The sequence below is a fragment of the Rattus norvegicus genome, chromosome 9, assembly GCF_021556685.1.
Source record: "Rattus norvegicus strain SHRSP/BbbUtx chromosome 9, alternate assembly SHRSP_T2T, whole genome shotgun sequence".
In the NCBI taxonomy this organism is placed as follows: domain Eukaryota; kingdom Metazoa; phylum Chordata; class Mammalia; order Rodentia; family Muridae; genus Rattus; species Rattus norvegicus.
The window spans coordinates 30,522,636-30,538,523 of NC_141542.1; the positions used below are offsets into that span (position 1 = coordinate 30,522,636).

Consider the following 15,888-nt stretch of genomic DNA (forward strand, 5'->3'; position numbering starts at 1 on the left):
TGCTGTTCCATCAGCAGGGATGGCCGGGGGGTGGGACAGGCTGGTTCCAGCCTTGTCTCTACTGTTCTTAACCAGCATCTTCTGTCTGCCTCCCATGACCTGCAGGGACGATGAGATCCGGGACAAGTGTGGGGGTGACGCTGTGCACTACCTGTCCTTCCAAAGACACATCATTGGGTTGCTGGTTGTCGTGGGCGTCCTCTCCGTAGGCATCGTGCTGCCTGTCAACTTCTCAGGGGACCTGCTAGGTCAGTGACGGCCAGGTGGCTGGAGTAGAAGGGGGCAGAAGGTGTCCATTCTGACCCCAGCACCCTCCCCTCTTCCTTCCCGCCTTCCAGAGAACAATGCCTACAGCTTCGGGAGAACCACCATTGCCAACTTGAAATCAGGGTGAGGCTGGGCAGCTCTGCGGTGGGGTGGGGTGGGGTGGGGTGGGGTGGGGTGGGGGAGTCCAGAGGAGAAGCAAGAGACAGGAGGCTGCAGGGACAGGCGGACAGCAGAGGTAGACCCTGCTGACATGGTGACCCCTGTGTCCTGTGCTCCCGTAGGAATAACCTCCTCTGGCTGCATACCTCCTTCGCCTTCCTGTACTTGCTGCTCACGGTCTACAGCATGCGGAGACACACCTCTAAAATGCGCTACAAGGAAGATGATCTGGTGAGGAAGGGCAGCCCGGCTTGGCTTCCCCATCAGCCTTCAGGGTGGCCGCTATAGAGTTAGGCTACCTGGGTTCCCTCCTACACATGGGATAAGGGTGCCTCTCTAGAGGTCCTGGGAAGGCAATGCCTGTGCCCTGCCATGCTAAGTACAGCCCTGGGGAATGGCCATGGCTGGTAGTAGTGTCAGATGGTTGTAATGTCGTCTTCCTTGATAAGGATTATAGAAATACTCCCTCAGCATCTACAACCATTTATTTAATTAGCCTGGACCAAATGCTAGTCACTGTGCTAGGTCCTCAAGGTTCTAAGTGTCCACCCACCTGGTGACCCCTGAGACCTGCTCAAAGAATAGCCACCTACAGGCCGCTCCTACCCCCAGCCCCTCCCTGTACCTCTGGCTCTTCTGGAGCCCACCCTCAGGAAGTCAAGCCTGCTACCCTCTCCCCAGGTCAAGCGGACTCTTTTCATCAATGGAATCTCCAAATACGCAGAGTCAGAAAAAATCAAGAAACATTTCGAGTGAGTAATTGGCCCACCCCACCTCAGGCCTGCAGACCCTTGCCTGTCCCTGAGCCCCAAGAACATCTTTGCACCCCTGGAGTCATACTCAGCAGTCCAAGACACAGACCGAGCGGGGCAGATCTAGGAAGACCTCACATGCCAAGCTGGGCTGGTCTCCCACTTTCACTGAGTGACAACTGGAGAGGGCTGAGGGGGTCACTTGGGATACAGCCATGTTTAGCATGCACCGGGCCTTGGGTTTGACCCCTAGCACTTACTTAAAAAAAAAAAAAAATTAGAAAATTGGAGAAATGGGAGGGACTCCTGAAGAGTGCAGCCTGTGACATTAGGGTGCAGCCTGTGACATTAGGGTGCAGCCTGTGACACTAGGGTACAGCCTGTGACATCAGGGTGCAGCCTGTGACATTAGAGTGCAGCCTGTGACATTTGTTTCATCCTCTGGCTTGGACTGGGTCCTGGGTGGTTGGCCCAGGGCCCCGAGGTGGACGCTTCCTCAAATCTATCAGCAGCACTTACTTGGTGCATATGCAGATGTTGTGGGAAAGCATGTGGGCTATGGTGGCATCTGAAGGAGTCTGAGGAGTCTTGTTCTTCTGCCTCTCTGGCTCTGTAATTCAGGTATGGACAGCCCCTTGGTGCTGAGCCCATGGGGTAGAGAGTCAAGGGCTGCCAGCCGAGGTCGCTCACACCTTGAATCTCAACACTTGGGAGTCAAAGGCCGGTGGATCTCTGTGAGTTCAAGGCCAGCCTGGCCTGTGAAAGAGGTCACCCTGGCAACAGAGAGAGACCCTGTCTCAAACAACAAACTAAAAAGGTTAAGGGCCAGCTGTAGGGACATAGAGAGACCGTCTGCACACAGCATTAGAGGTCCTGTCACATGTTGACTCACTTAGTGCCAGAGTCTCATCAGTCACCATAGCAGAAGCTGAGTGAAAAGTCACCCAGGCTCAAGGTGGAGAGCAACTGTAGGGACTGGTCTACAGTCTCAGCGGAGATTGGTCCATGTCAACCTGTGACCCAGATTAGGAGCCAGCCAGTGGCCATGACAAGGGACAAGTCAATCTGTGACCCAGACTAGGAGCCGGCCAGTGGTCATGACAAGGGACAAGTCAACCTGTGACCCAGACTAGGAGCCACTCAGAGGCCATGACAAGGGACAAGTCAACCTGTGACCCAGATTAGAAGCCGGTCAGTGGCCATGACAAGGGACAAGTCAACCTGTGACCCAGATTAGGAGCCGGCCAGTGGCCATGACAAGGGACAAGTCAACCTGTGACCCAGATTAGAAGCCGCTCAGTGGCCGTGACAAGGAACAAGTCAATCTGTGACCCAGACTAGGAGCCGCTCAGTGGCCATGACAAGGGACAAGTCAATCTGTGACCCAGATTAGGAGCCAGCTAGTGGCCATGACAAGGGACATTACTGGTCTGGATCTCAGCTCAAGATTCAGGTGGATTCAGGGCTTATTCTTTTCTTTTTTAAGTTTTACTTATTTTCATTTTATGTGTATGGATGGGTATTTGACTATGTATGCCTGTGTACCACATGGGTGTGGTACCTGTGGAAGCCAGAAGAGGGAGACAGATCCCCTGGCTGTGAGTGGCTGGGTAGGTATTGGTGATCAACTCAGGTCTTCTGGAAGGAAGTCTTAAACCCTAGCCATCCCTCCAGCCGGAGGCTTATTCTTGAGGTCCAGGTCTGCTGTTATTGGTCCAAACCAGAGTTCAGTCATTGTCCTGGAGCAGGTCAGTTTGTCACCCCTTCGGCAGCAGTGTCTCAGCAGGATCAGAGGCAGTATCTGGTCAGGTCACATTCCAGAGCTGTGTTACAGGGCTCTGTAGCTAAACGATGGGTGGGTACTATTATGGGCTGGTTGACACGCACATATCGAACCTCTTCTGCATGCAAGCCCTGGCCTCATACGGCTTACAAAACAGGCGAGAGAATGATTTGACGTTCGAGCTTACATTAGCGTAAGGGCACACTAGGTCGAGATGGGGACTAGCGTGTGCTCAGGGTCGAGTGACATCTTGTCCAGTTGGACAGTTATCAGCTTCCATTGACATGTCCTGATGCAGACCTCAAATGGCGTGCCCTGGGCGAAGGCGCAGTATACAGCAGTAAACAAAACCAGAATTTTTTTCTTTCACTAGTCCTAGTCTGAGGATGTCACATCGTGTGGGTGCTAAGGTGCTCTCCTGAGCGAGGAAGGAGTGTGCAAGACAGGGACCCTCCTGTCTGAACAGAGATGCGAGCACAGCAGAGGAGTGCACCCTCCTGGTCCACTCTGTGATGGGCTTACTATGTGCTGCGGGACGCAAAAGGCCAGGCGAGAGGGACATGCTCTGGCTGGGTGCTTCAGGGCTAGTTCTAATTTTGTTGAGGAAAACAGCCTGCGATTAAAACTCTCACTCACTCACTCTAAAAGCAGGTGTCCAGAGGCTCTGGTCTTCCTTAGACTCTGGGGCTTTGAGTGAGATGAGTGTAATGAAGTCAGCCTTTCATCCGACTGTCCATGCAGCTGACCTGGCTGAGCACTGGCTGTGGGCAGGCTGTTACAGAGGACTCCCCACGTGAGGATTAGCAGCCAGGCCTTGTCCTCACTGCGCTCTGGAGCAGTCATCAGGGCTCACTGAGGCTCATGGTCCAGGTCTGGAGACTTTGTGGAGTAGAGGACCACCGACCCGGAAGAAGGAGAGTTAGCTTTTAAGGATTTGCGCTTAGTCCCATGAGGGGGAGAGCCTGCCCTCCCAAAGAGGAAGCTCAGAGAGCTGTGAAGGAAAGCCCTGTGGCCGTTCATTTTCAGGAACCCTGTGCCAGCTCTGAGTGTCTAAATTCTCATGTGTTTATGAAGTTCATCTTTCTGTTAAGGAACGTCTGGAATACTTGGTGGCCCCTCATTAAATTTTAATATGACATCCAAAAGATGGAAACCCAGTCAAGATTAAGGACTGGATGAGTTTGCAGTCAGCTGGGAAGGACCCTGCTGGGCGAATCAGCAAACCTTTTGTGAATGCTCTCTGGAGCCATGTGCCCGTAAGGCAGAGCAGGAAGCCCCGTCAGTCCATCTTTTGGGGGTGAAGGTCAGCCCTGGGCCTGGGTCATGGCCAGGGTTAGAGATCAAATTCAGGATCAGTTTCTTGTTGGTCTTGGGCCAAGATTGGTTGGAGTAAATCCAAAGTCAAGGCCAAGTGTTGGCTCGGGACCAGGTCTTCCGGGAACAGGGCTAAGAGAACTTCAGCCTGCAACTAGGAACAGTTTCTGCGAACCTCAAGTTTACAGCTCTGGACAAGAATCAGAGCACAGCCTCAGCCTCCCCAGCTCCTCGCACACAGGAGTATGCACACACCCGGTCTCTCATCACCTGCTGCCTCCACACAGGCCTCATGCACACCTGCACCCAGTCCCCACTCACACAGTGTAAGGACTCCAAAGTTCTGCCCTTGAGGAGCACTGCAGACCAAGAAGCCAGTAAGCTGGGAGTGTTGAAGTGCTGGTGCCCTGAATGGAAGTGAGGGCAGGTATGTGGATGGGGCCCTGCAGGGCATGACAGCTGCCTGTGTTTCAGGGAGGCCTACCCCAACTGCACAGTTCTGGAAGCCCGGCCCTGTTACAACGTGGCTCGACTTATGTTCCTTGACGCGGAGAGGTACCGGGTCGGGGATGGGGAGGGTGCCGCCAAGAGGCCCTCTACTCATCATGAAGGGGATCTTGGCCTCCTTGTGGGAACGGGGCTCTCCTTTCGGGCGGTTTCGGGGGCATTTTGAATGTGACTATACCTTGGGAGTCTCTGTTGCTTCTGAGGCCTGGAGCTTAGCGTATGTTGCAAGAGGGAGTGGTCTACAGTTCACATCTGGTGGCTACAGTATAAGAGATTTATGGCAGACTGTAAGAATTGGCTCTCCAGAAATGGGCAAGGAGACCCTTGGCTGGACCTGTAGCAGAGCCATAGGGGCTGAACAAGCCTAAGAGGATGGCCCCTGCCCTTAGGGACTGAGCTGAAGCAAACCTTCTAAAGTCTTGTCCACTCCAAGCCCTTTGCGCCTGAGAGAATTTTACATGACCTCAAGCTCGAGGCATATAAATAGGAATACAAGCCAAATATTAATGAGAATACATCATAAGATTTCTTTTAGCCGGGTGGTGGCGCACATCTTTAGTCCCAGCACTCAGGAGGCAGAGGCAGGCAGATCTCATGAGTTTGAGGCCAGCCTGGTCTACAGATTGAGTTCCAGGGCAGCTAAGGCTACATGGAGAAACCCTGTTCCACCCCCATCCCCCAGAAAAAAAGAAAAATTTATTAAAAAAAAAAATTCCTGGGGCTGGAGGGCAGGCTGAGTTGGCAAGGAGCTTGCCTTGAGGAACAAGGACCTGTGGTCAGTCCCCTGCACCCACATAAAAATGTCATGTGTCATAGCACACGCTTGTGACCACAGTGTTGGTGAGGCACAGATAGGAGACCCTACCTCAAGGAGGTGGGCGACCAGAATGAGGGTGGTACTTGAGTTAATCATCTGGTCTCCGTAAGTGTGTGCACGTGCACACACCCATTTTATAAACACTCCGGAGTCCGCATATATTTTTATTATTTAATGAAAAGACCAGGCTGGGGAAAATGGGTCAGTTGCTGCAGCATTTGTCATATAAGGGTAAGGACCTGTGCTGGACTCCCCACCGTTCATGTGAATGAATGTCATACGAATGGCAGTCTCCATGTACACCTAGAACCTGGTATGTTGGGGCAGAGACAGTCAGCCCCTGAGACTCTTTTGTCCTGGCCAGATTTATGAGCTTCAGATTCACTGAGAGACCTTGCCTCAAAAACTAAGACACAGTGACATGGTTGCCCTCTGGTGGCCCACTGGGAGGCGGATGCGGTGGTCAGACTTGAGGCCAGCCTGGTTTACATAGTGAGTTCCAAGACAGCCAGGGCTGTGCAGAAAGACCGTTCTGAAAATGAAACAAAGCCAAACAAACCAGGTCTAACTTGTAGAAGGGAACACATCCTGTGTGAACCTTGTTTCCGTGTATACATGTGCACGTGCGTGTACAATTACACATATACACAAGCATGCATTCACCCAGGCACCCCCGTAGCACACAGAAGAGGAAAACACACTCCCAACTTGAGTGCATATGTCGTGCACAACACCAAAAAGAAAGGACAGTGGGAAAACATTAACTCTTTGTTTTCCATGATTAAACCATCGTTTTCTACAAGAGCAAAAGGCTTTGTATGTACGGCAAAATCACTGCAACTCATTAGTCCAGTCCCGACCCTGAACCAGGATGTTTCAGGCTGGCATGGTGGCATAGGCCACACAGACCGTGCCGGCTGCGGGTTGAGAACCAAGGCTGCCGTGGACTTGCTTGCTGCAATACAGACCAGCCCTGCCAGAAACACCTCAGACTCACAATGTGTTTGTTTTTAATTAATCTGTGCTGTTTGCACTTTCAGAAACATTTGACTATTGCCTGATTCTTTCCTAACCCCTCACATCCTGTTATGCCATCCCACGTCGTGGCCCCACAGTTTAAGAAGCTTTGGGTTTCTTTGTGACCCCCACACACCCCCACCCCCAAGCCTGGTTCCCTCCCCCCACCTCCCAGCCAGCCCCAGACACTAAGCAGTAGGTGACTGGCCCCCGGATCCCACAGGAAGAAGGCTGAGCGGGGAAAACTCTACTTCACGAACCTGCAGAGCAAGGAAAATGTACCCGCCATGATCAACCCCAAACCGTGCGGCCACCTCTGCTGTTGTGTGGTTCGAGGCTGCGAGCAGGTACCGTGTGGGCCGGCTGCTGGGTGGCCAGAGTCCCTGGCAAGGCTGGGGAGGTCTGGGCAGGCCCCAGGGTAGTCACAACCCCTACCCAAGGACAAACAAGTGTGGTAGACAGTAAGACCCACAGGTAAAGAGACTCTCTCAGAAAGAAGACATGGGTCACACCCCAGCAAGCCTCCAACTGCCTCAGAGTCCGTGAAACCCCAAATCTTTCTTTTATGTGGGGAGGGCATACCATGGGGCATGTGTGGAAGTCGGAGAACAACTTGTGATAGTTCTCTCCATCATGTGGATTCCGTAGCTCAAACTCTAGTCATTGGGCTTGGTGGCAAGCTCCTTTTAGTCACTGAGCCATCTTGTCAGCCCTTGAAGCCCTGTTCTCACTATTCGGTTTGCCCGGTTTGTGATAACTTTTAAAACTGTAGGTTAGGCGAGCATAGCAGGGGGCTAGGATGTCCTTCAGTGCTGGCTTAGCAGATTCAAGGCCATGGGTTTGATCCCCAGTGCCACGTAAAATCAGCCATGTCACATGTCTGTAAATCCCAACATTAGGAAGCACAGGCAGGAGGACTGGAAATTCAGGGTCATACTCTGCTTTTTAAAAAAAAAAAAAATATTTACTTGTTCATTTTATTTATATGAGTACACTGTAGCTGTCTTCAGACACACCAGAAGAGGGCATCAGATCCCACTACAGATGGTTGTGAGCCACCTTGTGGTTGCTGGGAATTGAACTCAGGACCTCTGGAAGAGCAGTCAGTACTCTTAACCGCTGAGCCATGGCTCCAGCCCCCCCCACCCCACCCCCCACCCCCGGAGCTGGGGACCGAACTCAAGGCCTTGTGCTTGCTAGGCAAGCGCTCTACCACTGAGCTAAATCCCCAGCCCCGCCCCTTCCACTTTTAATACATCCATTAGTTACCCTGCTCCTTGGCTTCCCCATTGTGCCCACCTCGTGAGGTTAGAGGGACAGAGTGACTTGTGCCTATGAGAAAGTTTTGGGGAGCTTGGGCTGATCCCTACTGATGCTGTGGATGCCTCCCAGCTCTGAGCAGAGCCCCTGGCCCTGCCCCCTGCAGGTGGAGGCCATTGAGTACTACACAAAGTTGGAGCAGAGGCTGAAGGAAGACTACAGGCGGGAGAAGGAGAAAGTGAATGAGAAGCCCCTGGGCATGGCCTTTGTCACCTTCCACAATGAGACCATCACAGCAATGTGAGCTCCCCGCCCCATCTCCTCCTGTCACACACACCCCCTCCCCCTCCCTCTCTCAGGGCCCTGTACTCCCCACTGGGGACCGCAGTTGGGGCTGAAGTAACAAGTACCTATTACCCCCCCCCCACCCGCAGCATCCTAAAGGACTTCAACGTGTGCAAATGCCAGGGCTGTGCCTGCCGTGGGGAGCCGCGCGCCTCCTCCTGCAGTGAGGCGCTGCACATCTCCAACTGGACAGTGACCTATGCTCCTGACCCTCAGAACATCTACTGGTGAGCCACAGCGGGTGGGATGGGGCCCCTGACAGACTTAGGGACTGTCTCCTGGAGGATGGGGAGAGGGTGGATGTCACCAGAGACCGATCAGTTCAAAACCTTTAGAGTGACCCCTCCCCTGCTTTCCCAGGGAGCACCTCTCCATCCGAGGCTTCATCTGGTGGCTGCGTTGCCTGGTCATCAACGTGGTCCTCTTCATCCTGCTCTTCTTCCTCACCACCCCGGCCATCATCATCACCACCATGGACAAGTTCAACGTCACCAAGCCTGTGGAGTACCTCAACGTGAGGCCCATGCCCACCCAGCCCTCCGTGATGAGCCATGAGTTATCAGTGCCAGGCAGTACCTCCCTCTCCCTAGGGTAGTTCTCTGATTCTGGGTGCTCCAGACCAGCCCTTCCAGGATGTTTCCTTAGGACAAGAGAGGCTACCCCAATCCACCATGTCCTGCCCTCAGGAAAGACCAACCTTGGGTTTACATTTCCTGGACACACACACACACACACACACACACACACACACACACACACACACAAACCCCCTTTTCTCCTCTCTGAAAAGTGGAAGGTTTAAACTGGTCCCTTGGGGCTGGGGATTTAGCTCAGTGGTAGAGCGCTTACCTAGGAAGCGCAAGGCCCTGGGTTCAGTCCCCAGCTCCGGAAAAAAAGAACCAAAAAAAAAAAAAAAAAACAAAAAAAAAAACTGGTCCCTTGCCGTTCACGTGTACATTCAGAGGATCTTGTCAACATGAACCTCCAGGCCGTGGCCGCCAGGCATCGGCCCTCCTGCTGTGCTCAGAGAATGCCTCTTTGAAAGTCAGCACTCAGTGGTAGAGCGCTTACCTAGGAAGCGCAAGGCCCTGGGTTCGGTCCCCAGCTCCGGAAAAAAAGAACCAAAAAAAAAAAAAAAGAAAGTCAGCACTCAGAAAAGCACAGGAGATAAGAAGCAGACCCCGGTCTAAACCCAACCCCCACTGCTCTCTAGCTGGCCACACCATCAAGTCTCTGTCTTCTCAGTTGACGCATTGGGACATTGAGCCAGTTTCGTGGTCATGAGGTTTAGTGTGTAGAACATGCACAAGTGTTCGTCACACAGTAGGTGTTCCACGGTATCACAGTCACTCACCCAGAAGTCGTTCCCCTAACCCTAGCCTCCACCCCCACCCACCTGTCCATCTGTGCTTGACACTCCCTGTCCCCCGCAGAACCCCATCATCACCCAGTTCTTCCCTACACTACTGCTGTGGTGCTTCTCGGCCCTGCTCCCCACCATTGTCTACTACTCTGCCTTCTTTGAAGCACACTGGACACGGTAAGCTGCCCGTATTCCACCCACCATGTTCCCGGGCAGCCCTTTGCTCTGAAGGTTCGCAGCCCTGGGCCCTGTCCCCTCACCTAGAGAGGCCTCCACCACCCAGAGGAGCCTCCCAGGGCATGGTCCCAGTGTGCGCTGGCCTGCTGTGACCTCTGCCTGTGCTCTGCCACTGCCCTCCTAGCTCCGGGGAGAACAGGACCACCATGCACAAGTGCTACACCTTCCTCATCTTCATGGTACTGCTTCTGCCCTCACTGGGGCTGAGCAGGTGAGCATCAAAGGACCCAGGGGGAGCTGGGGTGGGTGCGCATGACAGGAAGAGAGCCATTGGACCAGAGGCCTACCTGTCCCAGGCTTCCCCAGAGGCTCCTGGCAGACCCTCTGCATGGGTGCCTGCCCCATGCCATCTCCCATCCTTCTTCCTACAGCCTAGACCTCTTCTTCCGCTGGCTTTTTGACAAGAAATTCCTGGCCGAAGCAGCTATTCGGTTTGAGTGAGTGACCAGGACACCTGGGGAAAGAAAACTAACAAGGGTGGATGTCACCAAGCTTCCAAGCTGTAAGGGGTGGGATTAACATGAGTCTCCTGGGTTATCCAAAAGACAGCCCTCAGGGTGTTGGGTATGTATTTGGACGAAATGTGTTGGGGTTCAGGATCAGGAGTGCACTGAACAGATGAGTGCATGCTCAAGGTAGAGTTAAGTCTTCAGAGCCCACAATTGGGGGTTCTGTAAGGACTTGGGCTCTTATTCTAGGACTGCTGTAGGGGTCTTGAATTTCTCCAAGGAGATGGGGGAGTTATTTGTAGTGGAAACTTGGTCATTATCTTGGGGACTCCCAGAGTATCCCTGAGGGTCACTAGAAGCCATGCCTTCATCTACTGAGTTCTCTCCAATTGACAACTCTGGGGCTCAGAGCTGGGGATGTAGCAGATGAGGACCCCTGTTAGGGACTAGTTCTGGTGTATACTGTGACTTTCACGGGCTCAAGCTCCAGGCTCTTGATGGAGTTGTCTGTGACCGTCTTGGACTTAGGAACTCTCTGGTTCTTGTCATCCCACACACACCAAAGATACTTGAGGGTTTCTGAAACTGGTAGGGAAGGAGTCTGAGGCTCTATTGTGGGAGATATTGAGTTGGAAAACTTACCCAGTTTCCTGGGGCTTACATCCCTGGAGGTTTCTGAGGTGCCATTGAGATTTTCTGTGGCAGTCTCAGCAGTTATTTGCTGCACAGGCTGGTGGCCTTTTGTGGCCTTGAACTCTCCTTGGGTGTTTTCAGGGCATGCCATCTAGGTAGGTCTTTGGGCTGGTTTTCAGGGTATGCATCTAGACTGGCTTTGTTATTTTGATATTCTGGGGTTCACACTGTGGAAAGATTAGAACACAGATATTGCGGGGGGGAGGTCTAAGCTGGGGGTGTACATGTAGAGGAGGCAACAGAGGGTGAGAGTATGGGGTGCTGTCACGCTAGCGGTAGGCAGACAGCCACCAGATCACCCCAAGGGTGCAGTGCTGGAGCACCTGCTGCCCGCAGGTGTGTGTTCCTGCCCGACAACGGCGCTTTCTTCGTGAACTACGTCATTGCCTCAGCCTTTATCGGTAACGCCATGGACCTGCTGCGCATCCCAGGCCTACTCATGTACATGATCCGGCTCTGCCTGGCGCGCTCCGCCGCCGAAAGACGCAACGTGAAGCGGGTATGGCCGCCTAGGGCAGCGGCAACACGCACAGCGCCCTCTGGTGGCCTAACCAGAAACAGCAGCAGTCAGGCTCTGGTGGTGGGCACAAGGATGCTTGGGACTTAGGGAGCTTAGTTCCCATCTGAAGCCTCAGTTTTCCCACACATAGAGCTATGGGTGGACATAGGTCATTAGGAGGTCCTTGAGTTCTGAGAGCATAGTGTTATGTGCTTGGAGTTGGGAGAGGCGGAGCTCCCTTGATCTAGGGTCCCTCTGCCCTCATTCCACAAGAGGGCACTGGAGAACCTGTCCCCTATTCCATTCAACTTTTGCCCCCACCTGCCCATGTCCCATCACTGCCCTGCCTGGCCTCCCTCTCAGCCACAGCTCCCTCCTCCCACCTGCTTTGCTGTCCCCTGCACCACCCCCACACTAGGTCCCTCACTCCCGATGGCCTCATCCCCAGCCCTAGAGTTCCTGGCCACCTCCTGCCTGCCCTGCATCCCTGCAGCCTGTCCCCCTCCACCCTGAGCCACCCTCCTGCCCATGTCCCCCCCAGCATCAGGCCTACGAGTTCCAGTTTGGCGCAGCCTACGCTTGGATGATGTGCGTCTTCACGGTGGTCATGACCTACAGTATCACCTGCCCCATCATCGTGCCCTTCGGTAGGCACCGCCGCGCCGGGACCTGGGCCCTGCTCGGGGGAACCCAGGGCCTCACCCGCTCCACTCTAGTAAGGCAGGCCACCCTGATTGGACAGGGCCCGGGCTGGGAGACCGGCCCCTCGGGCCTCCCGCCTGGTTCCTGGCTCAGTCTTGGGCCAGGCCTTGGGGGAGAGGGGGAGAGCAGTCCTATCAAGATTCAGCCCACCTGACATGCTTGGTCTCTGGGTCAAGCCACCCACCTCAGCAATATTTACTGGCATTGAGGCCTTTCTCTGGGTATACGTGAACATCCCTCCCTCTGAGTTGTTAAACACATATACACACACTAACATCTACACTGTGCACAGATTACAAAAATCAGGAAAAACCCTTGGAGTCCAGAGTGAGCTAGGTCATTGTACCTCATGGACATGTCCCAGTGCAGACCAGCCATGTACCTTGAGCAGGTCTCTCTCCCTCTTAGAAGGTGTGCAGCTAAGTTTCTCATTGACCATGACCCCTTGATAGCCTCTACCTTCCCTAATAGCATCCCAACTCCCCACCCACCCTCTGCGGCTGCCGAAGGTTCCAGACTCTCACACTAACCTCGCCCTTGTTTTAAGCTCCCTCAGCTTCAGGAAGTAGAACCTGCCCTTTAGTTTACACCTAACTATTTAGGGACGGGGTAGAAAAACGTAAGATGGGTTTCAAAGGCTTCTTGTACATCTACATAAATGGCTCTCTGGCGGTCGTTCCGCAAGGAGGGCTGTGGGGTGCAGGGACTGATGAGGAGAACTGCAGTTTCCAGCCTGTGGTAGACACCCAAGGCCTGTGGGCGCTGGTTCCGAGGTCAGGGCCATTGGCTTTCCTCAGGGCTCATGTACATGCTGCTGAAGCACCTGGTAGACAGGTACAATATCTACTACGCCTACTTGCCGGCCAAGCTGGACAAGAAGATCCACTCGGGGGCTGTGAACCAAGTGGTGGCCGCGCCCATCCTCTGCCTCTTCTGGCTGCTCTTCTTCTCCACCATGCGCACGGGTGAGGGCCACCATCCCACTGGGATCGGGTGGCAGGGACGGAAGGGACTTTTGAATATAGAATTGCCACAGAAGGGCCACATGGTAGAGAGTGCCAAGAAGGGTCTTGGTGAGGTCCTATGGATGGGATGAAGGAGTCGGAGGTAGTGAGCCCCTCGGAGGTGGAGGCGGTAGCCCCTCAGAGGTGGAGGTGGTAGCCCCTTTTTGTCCTCTCCACCCCAGGATTCCTAGCCCCCACGTCTATGTTCACCTTCGTCGTTCTGGTAATCACCATCGTCATCTGTCTCTGCCACGTCTGTTTCGGACACTTCAAATACCTCAGTGCCCACAACTATAAGGTATAGGGCAGGAGAAGAGGTGGTGGAGTATGGCTGGGGTCAAACTTTTTCTGTGGGGGTAGTATACAGGGCCAGGGCGGGGCAAAGGTGTTGGGCATGATTGGGGCTAAAGACAAGAATGTTTCCTCCCCTCTCCCTGGACCCCTTAAGATTGAACACACAGAGACAGATGCGGTGAGCTCCAGAAGTAATGGACGGCCCCCCACTGCTGGCGCTGTCCCCAAATCTGCAGTGAGTGCCTCACACCACAGCCTGGGGTGGGGTGGAGGGGTTGGGGGGAAGCTTTGACTTGAAGAGACTCAATCCTGTAGTCCTCCACAAAAGCCAGCCTGTACCAGATCTCGTGGCGGTGGATCCCAGAATGGGAAAGACTTGGTTTCCTCCTCCCCACTATGTCCTCTGGGGCTGCCCACTATGCTGCCGGCCCCCACCTACCTACCCATAATGGACAGCTAATCACCCAACCCCTATTCCTTTCCCCTTCAGAAATACATCGCTCAGGTGCTGCAGGACTCAGAGGGGGACGGGGACGGGGATGGGGCTCCTGGGAGCTCAGGTGATGAGCCCCCATCGTCCTCCTCCCAAGACGAGGAGTTGCTGATGCCGCCTGATGGCCTCACGGACACAGACTTCCAGTCATGCGAGGACAGCCTCATAGAGAATGAAATTCACCAGTAAGGGGAGGGAGGGGCCCTGGAGGCCACGCCCTGCCCCTCCCCCCACCCCCACGGACACTAAAAAACAAAACGCTAATAATTTATTAGAACTAAAGCCCCCTCCTCCTACCCCATCCCCTGCTTTCATTAAGGTATTTAAACCTGGGGATTTCACCACTCTCCCCCCACCATGGAGGGAGAGAGGGAGCCCCCCAACCTCAGTGAGGACAGCCCCGAGCAGGCCCCGGGGCAAAGAGGGGTGTGGAGTGAATTCCCCCAGATCAGCCTCACCACCCAGTAGTGTGGCCAGGAAAGGGTTAATGAGAGCCAAGGTGGGTACCCGGAGCCATGGCTGGAGGCCTGGGGAAAGCAAGATCAGGAGCTGCCACCCAGTCTTTTTCCTCTCCTTCACTGCCCCTGGATCTGGGCCTCCAGGGACGTGGAACCTGCTGCCCTCTGGGATGCAGGAGATGGGAGGGGTGCACAGTAGGGGGAAAAAGTCAGGCCCGAGCCAGGGGTTGACCCCAGGGGGAGGGGGGCATGGCTGACACTGGAAAATGGGGTTTTGCACTGGGTTTGTTGTTTTTTTTTGTTTTTGTTTTTGTTTTCCTTTAAAATAAAAACAAAAGCTGTGAGTTTGTGTCTGATTGGAGGTCCTCCCTGGAACCTCATCCTCTGTCCTCCCAGGAGCACCCAACTGGAGTCCCGGAGTGAGCTTCTGCTTTATTAAAATGTCATTAGGAAGAGCCTCTATGCTCGCATCACCTCACACCAGCCCTGTGGGTCAAGAGCGAACATCTGGAAAATCATTGCTCCACGTGGGCTTAGGAGGAAGGCCCTCCCTAGCACCTCAGGGTGGCCTTCCTCCGCCCCATACATTTCCAGGGCTCCACATTGTCCAGCCATCCCAGCTCTTCTCCAGACGCCCGACTTACCTCTAAGGGCTTTTCTATAGGCCACTCAGCAAGGGCACAACCATGTATATACCCACAATGCATTGCGCGCAGCAGGAGCCAGAAGACCCCTGGACTTGTTTCCTCAGTCGCATCAGGATTGCGAGGCCAGGTAACTTTTAAAGCCAGCCCCACATACCATTCCCTAGCCTCCATATACCAGTTCTCACTCTGTAGACCAGGCTAGCCTCAAAGATGATCTGCCTTCCAAGTGCTGGGATTAAAGGCATGTGCCACCACCGCCTGGCGAGTTTTCAGTCCTTCAACAGAAAATGAGAAAATAAGATGTAGCTGCCCAGAGAGAAGAGTCCAGGAGATGGAGGAGAAGAAAAAAAAAAAAAAAATACAGGCAGGGCTGCTCAGTGGTTAAGAGCACTGGCTGCTCTTTCAATAGGTTCTGAGTTCAATTCCCAGCAACCACATGGTGGCTCCCAACCATCTGTACTGGGATCTGATGCCCTCTTTCGGTGTGTCTGAAGACGGCTACAGTGGACTCATAAATAAAATAATTCTTTTTTAAAAAAATACAGGGGTTGGGGATTTAGCTCAGTGGTAGAGCGCTTGCCTACCTGGGTTCGGTCCCCAGCCCTGAAAAAAAGAAAAAAGGAAAAAAAAAAATACAGGCACCGGGCTGGGAATTTAGCTCAGTGGTAGAGCACTTGCCTAGCAAACGCAAGGCCCTGGGTTCGGTCCCCAGCTCCAAAAAATAGAAAAAAGAAAAAAAAAAAATACAGGCACCAAAAAAGCCTGGAGAGACAGCAAGAGAGTTGGCAGTAGAGAGCAGAGACTCCAGTGAAAAGGTCACCAGGGACA

At 53.7% G+C, this 15,888-nt stretch overlaps 1 protein-coding gene across 4 annotated transcripts in view; it reads left to right on the plus strand.

The window, feature by feature from the left end:
- Positions 1–14,757, plus strand: part of Tmem63b (transmembrane protein 63B) — a 26,993-nt gene extending 12,236 nt beyond the window's left edge. For all 4 annotated transcript variants that reach the window (XM_087566615.1, XM_087566616.1, NM_001427713.1 and 1 more), the window contains 18 exon segments: positions 106–248; positions 339–390; positions 549–657; positions 1,108–1,178; positions 4,750–4,830; positions 6,840–6,963; positions 8,043–8,176; positions 8,311–8,448; positions 8,582–8,735; positions 9,655–9,761; positions 9,946–10,032; positions 10,193–10,258; positions 11,300–11,462; positions 12,004–12,109; positions 12,962–13,129; positions 13,351–13,466; positions 13,617–13,697; positions 13,953–14,757. In XM_087566615.1, coding sequence (XP_087422741.1) covers positions 106–248; positions 339–390; positions 549–657; positions 1,108–1,178; positions 4,750–4,830; positions 6,840–6,963; positions 8,043–8,176; positions 8,311–8,448; positions 8,582–8,735; positions 9,655–9,761; positions 9,946–10,032; positions 10,193–10,258; positions 11,300–11,462; positions 12,004–12,109; positions 12,962–13,129; positions 13,351–13,466; positions 13,617–13,697; positions 13,953–14,144 — 2,092 coding nt within the window. In that variant the 3' untranslated portion in view covers positions 14,145–14,757.
- The last annotated feature ends 1,131 nt before the right edge of the window (positions 14,758–15,888 follow it).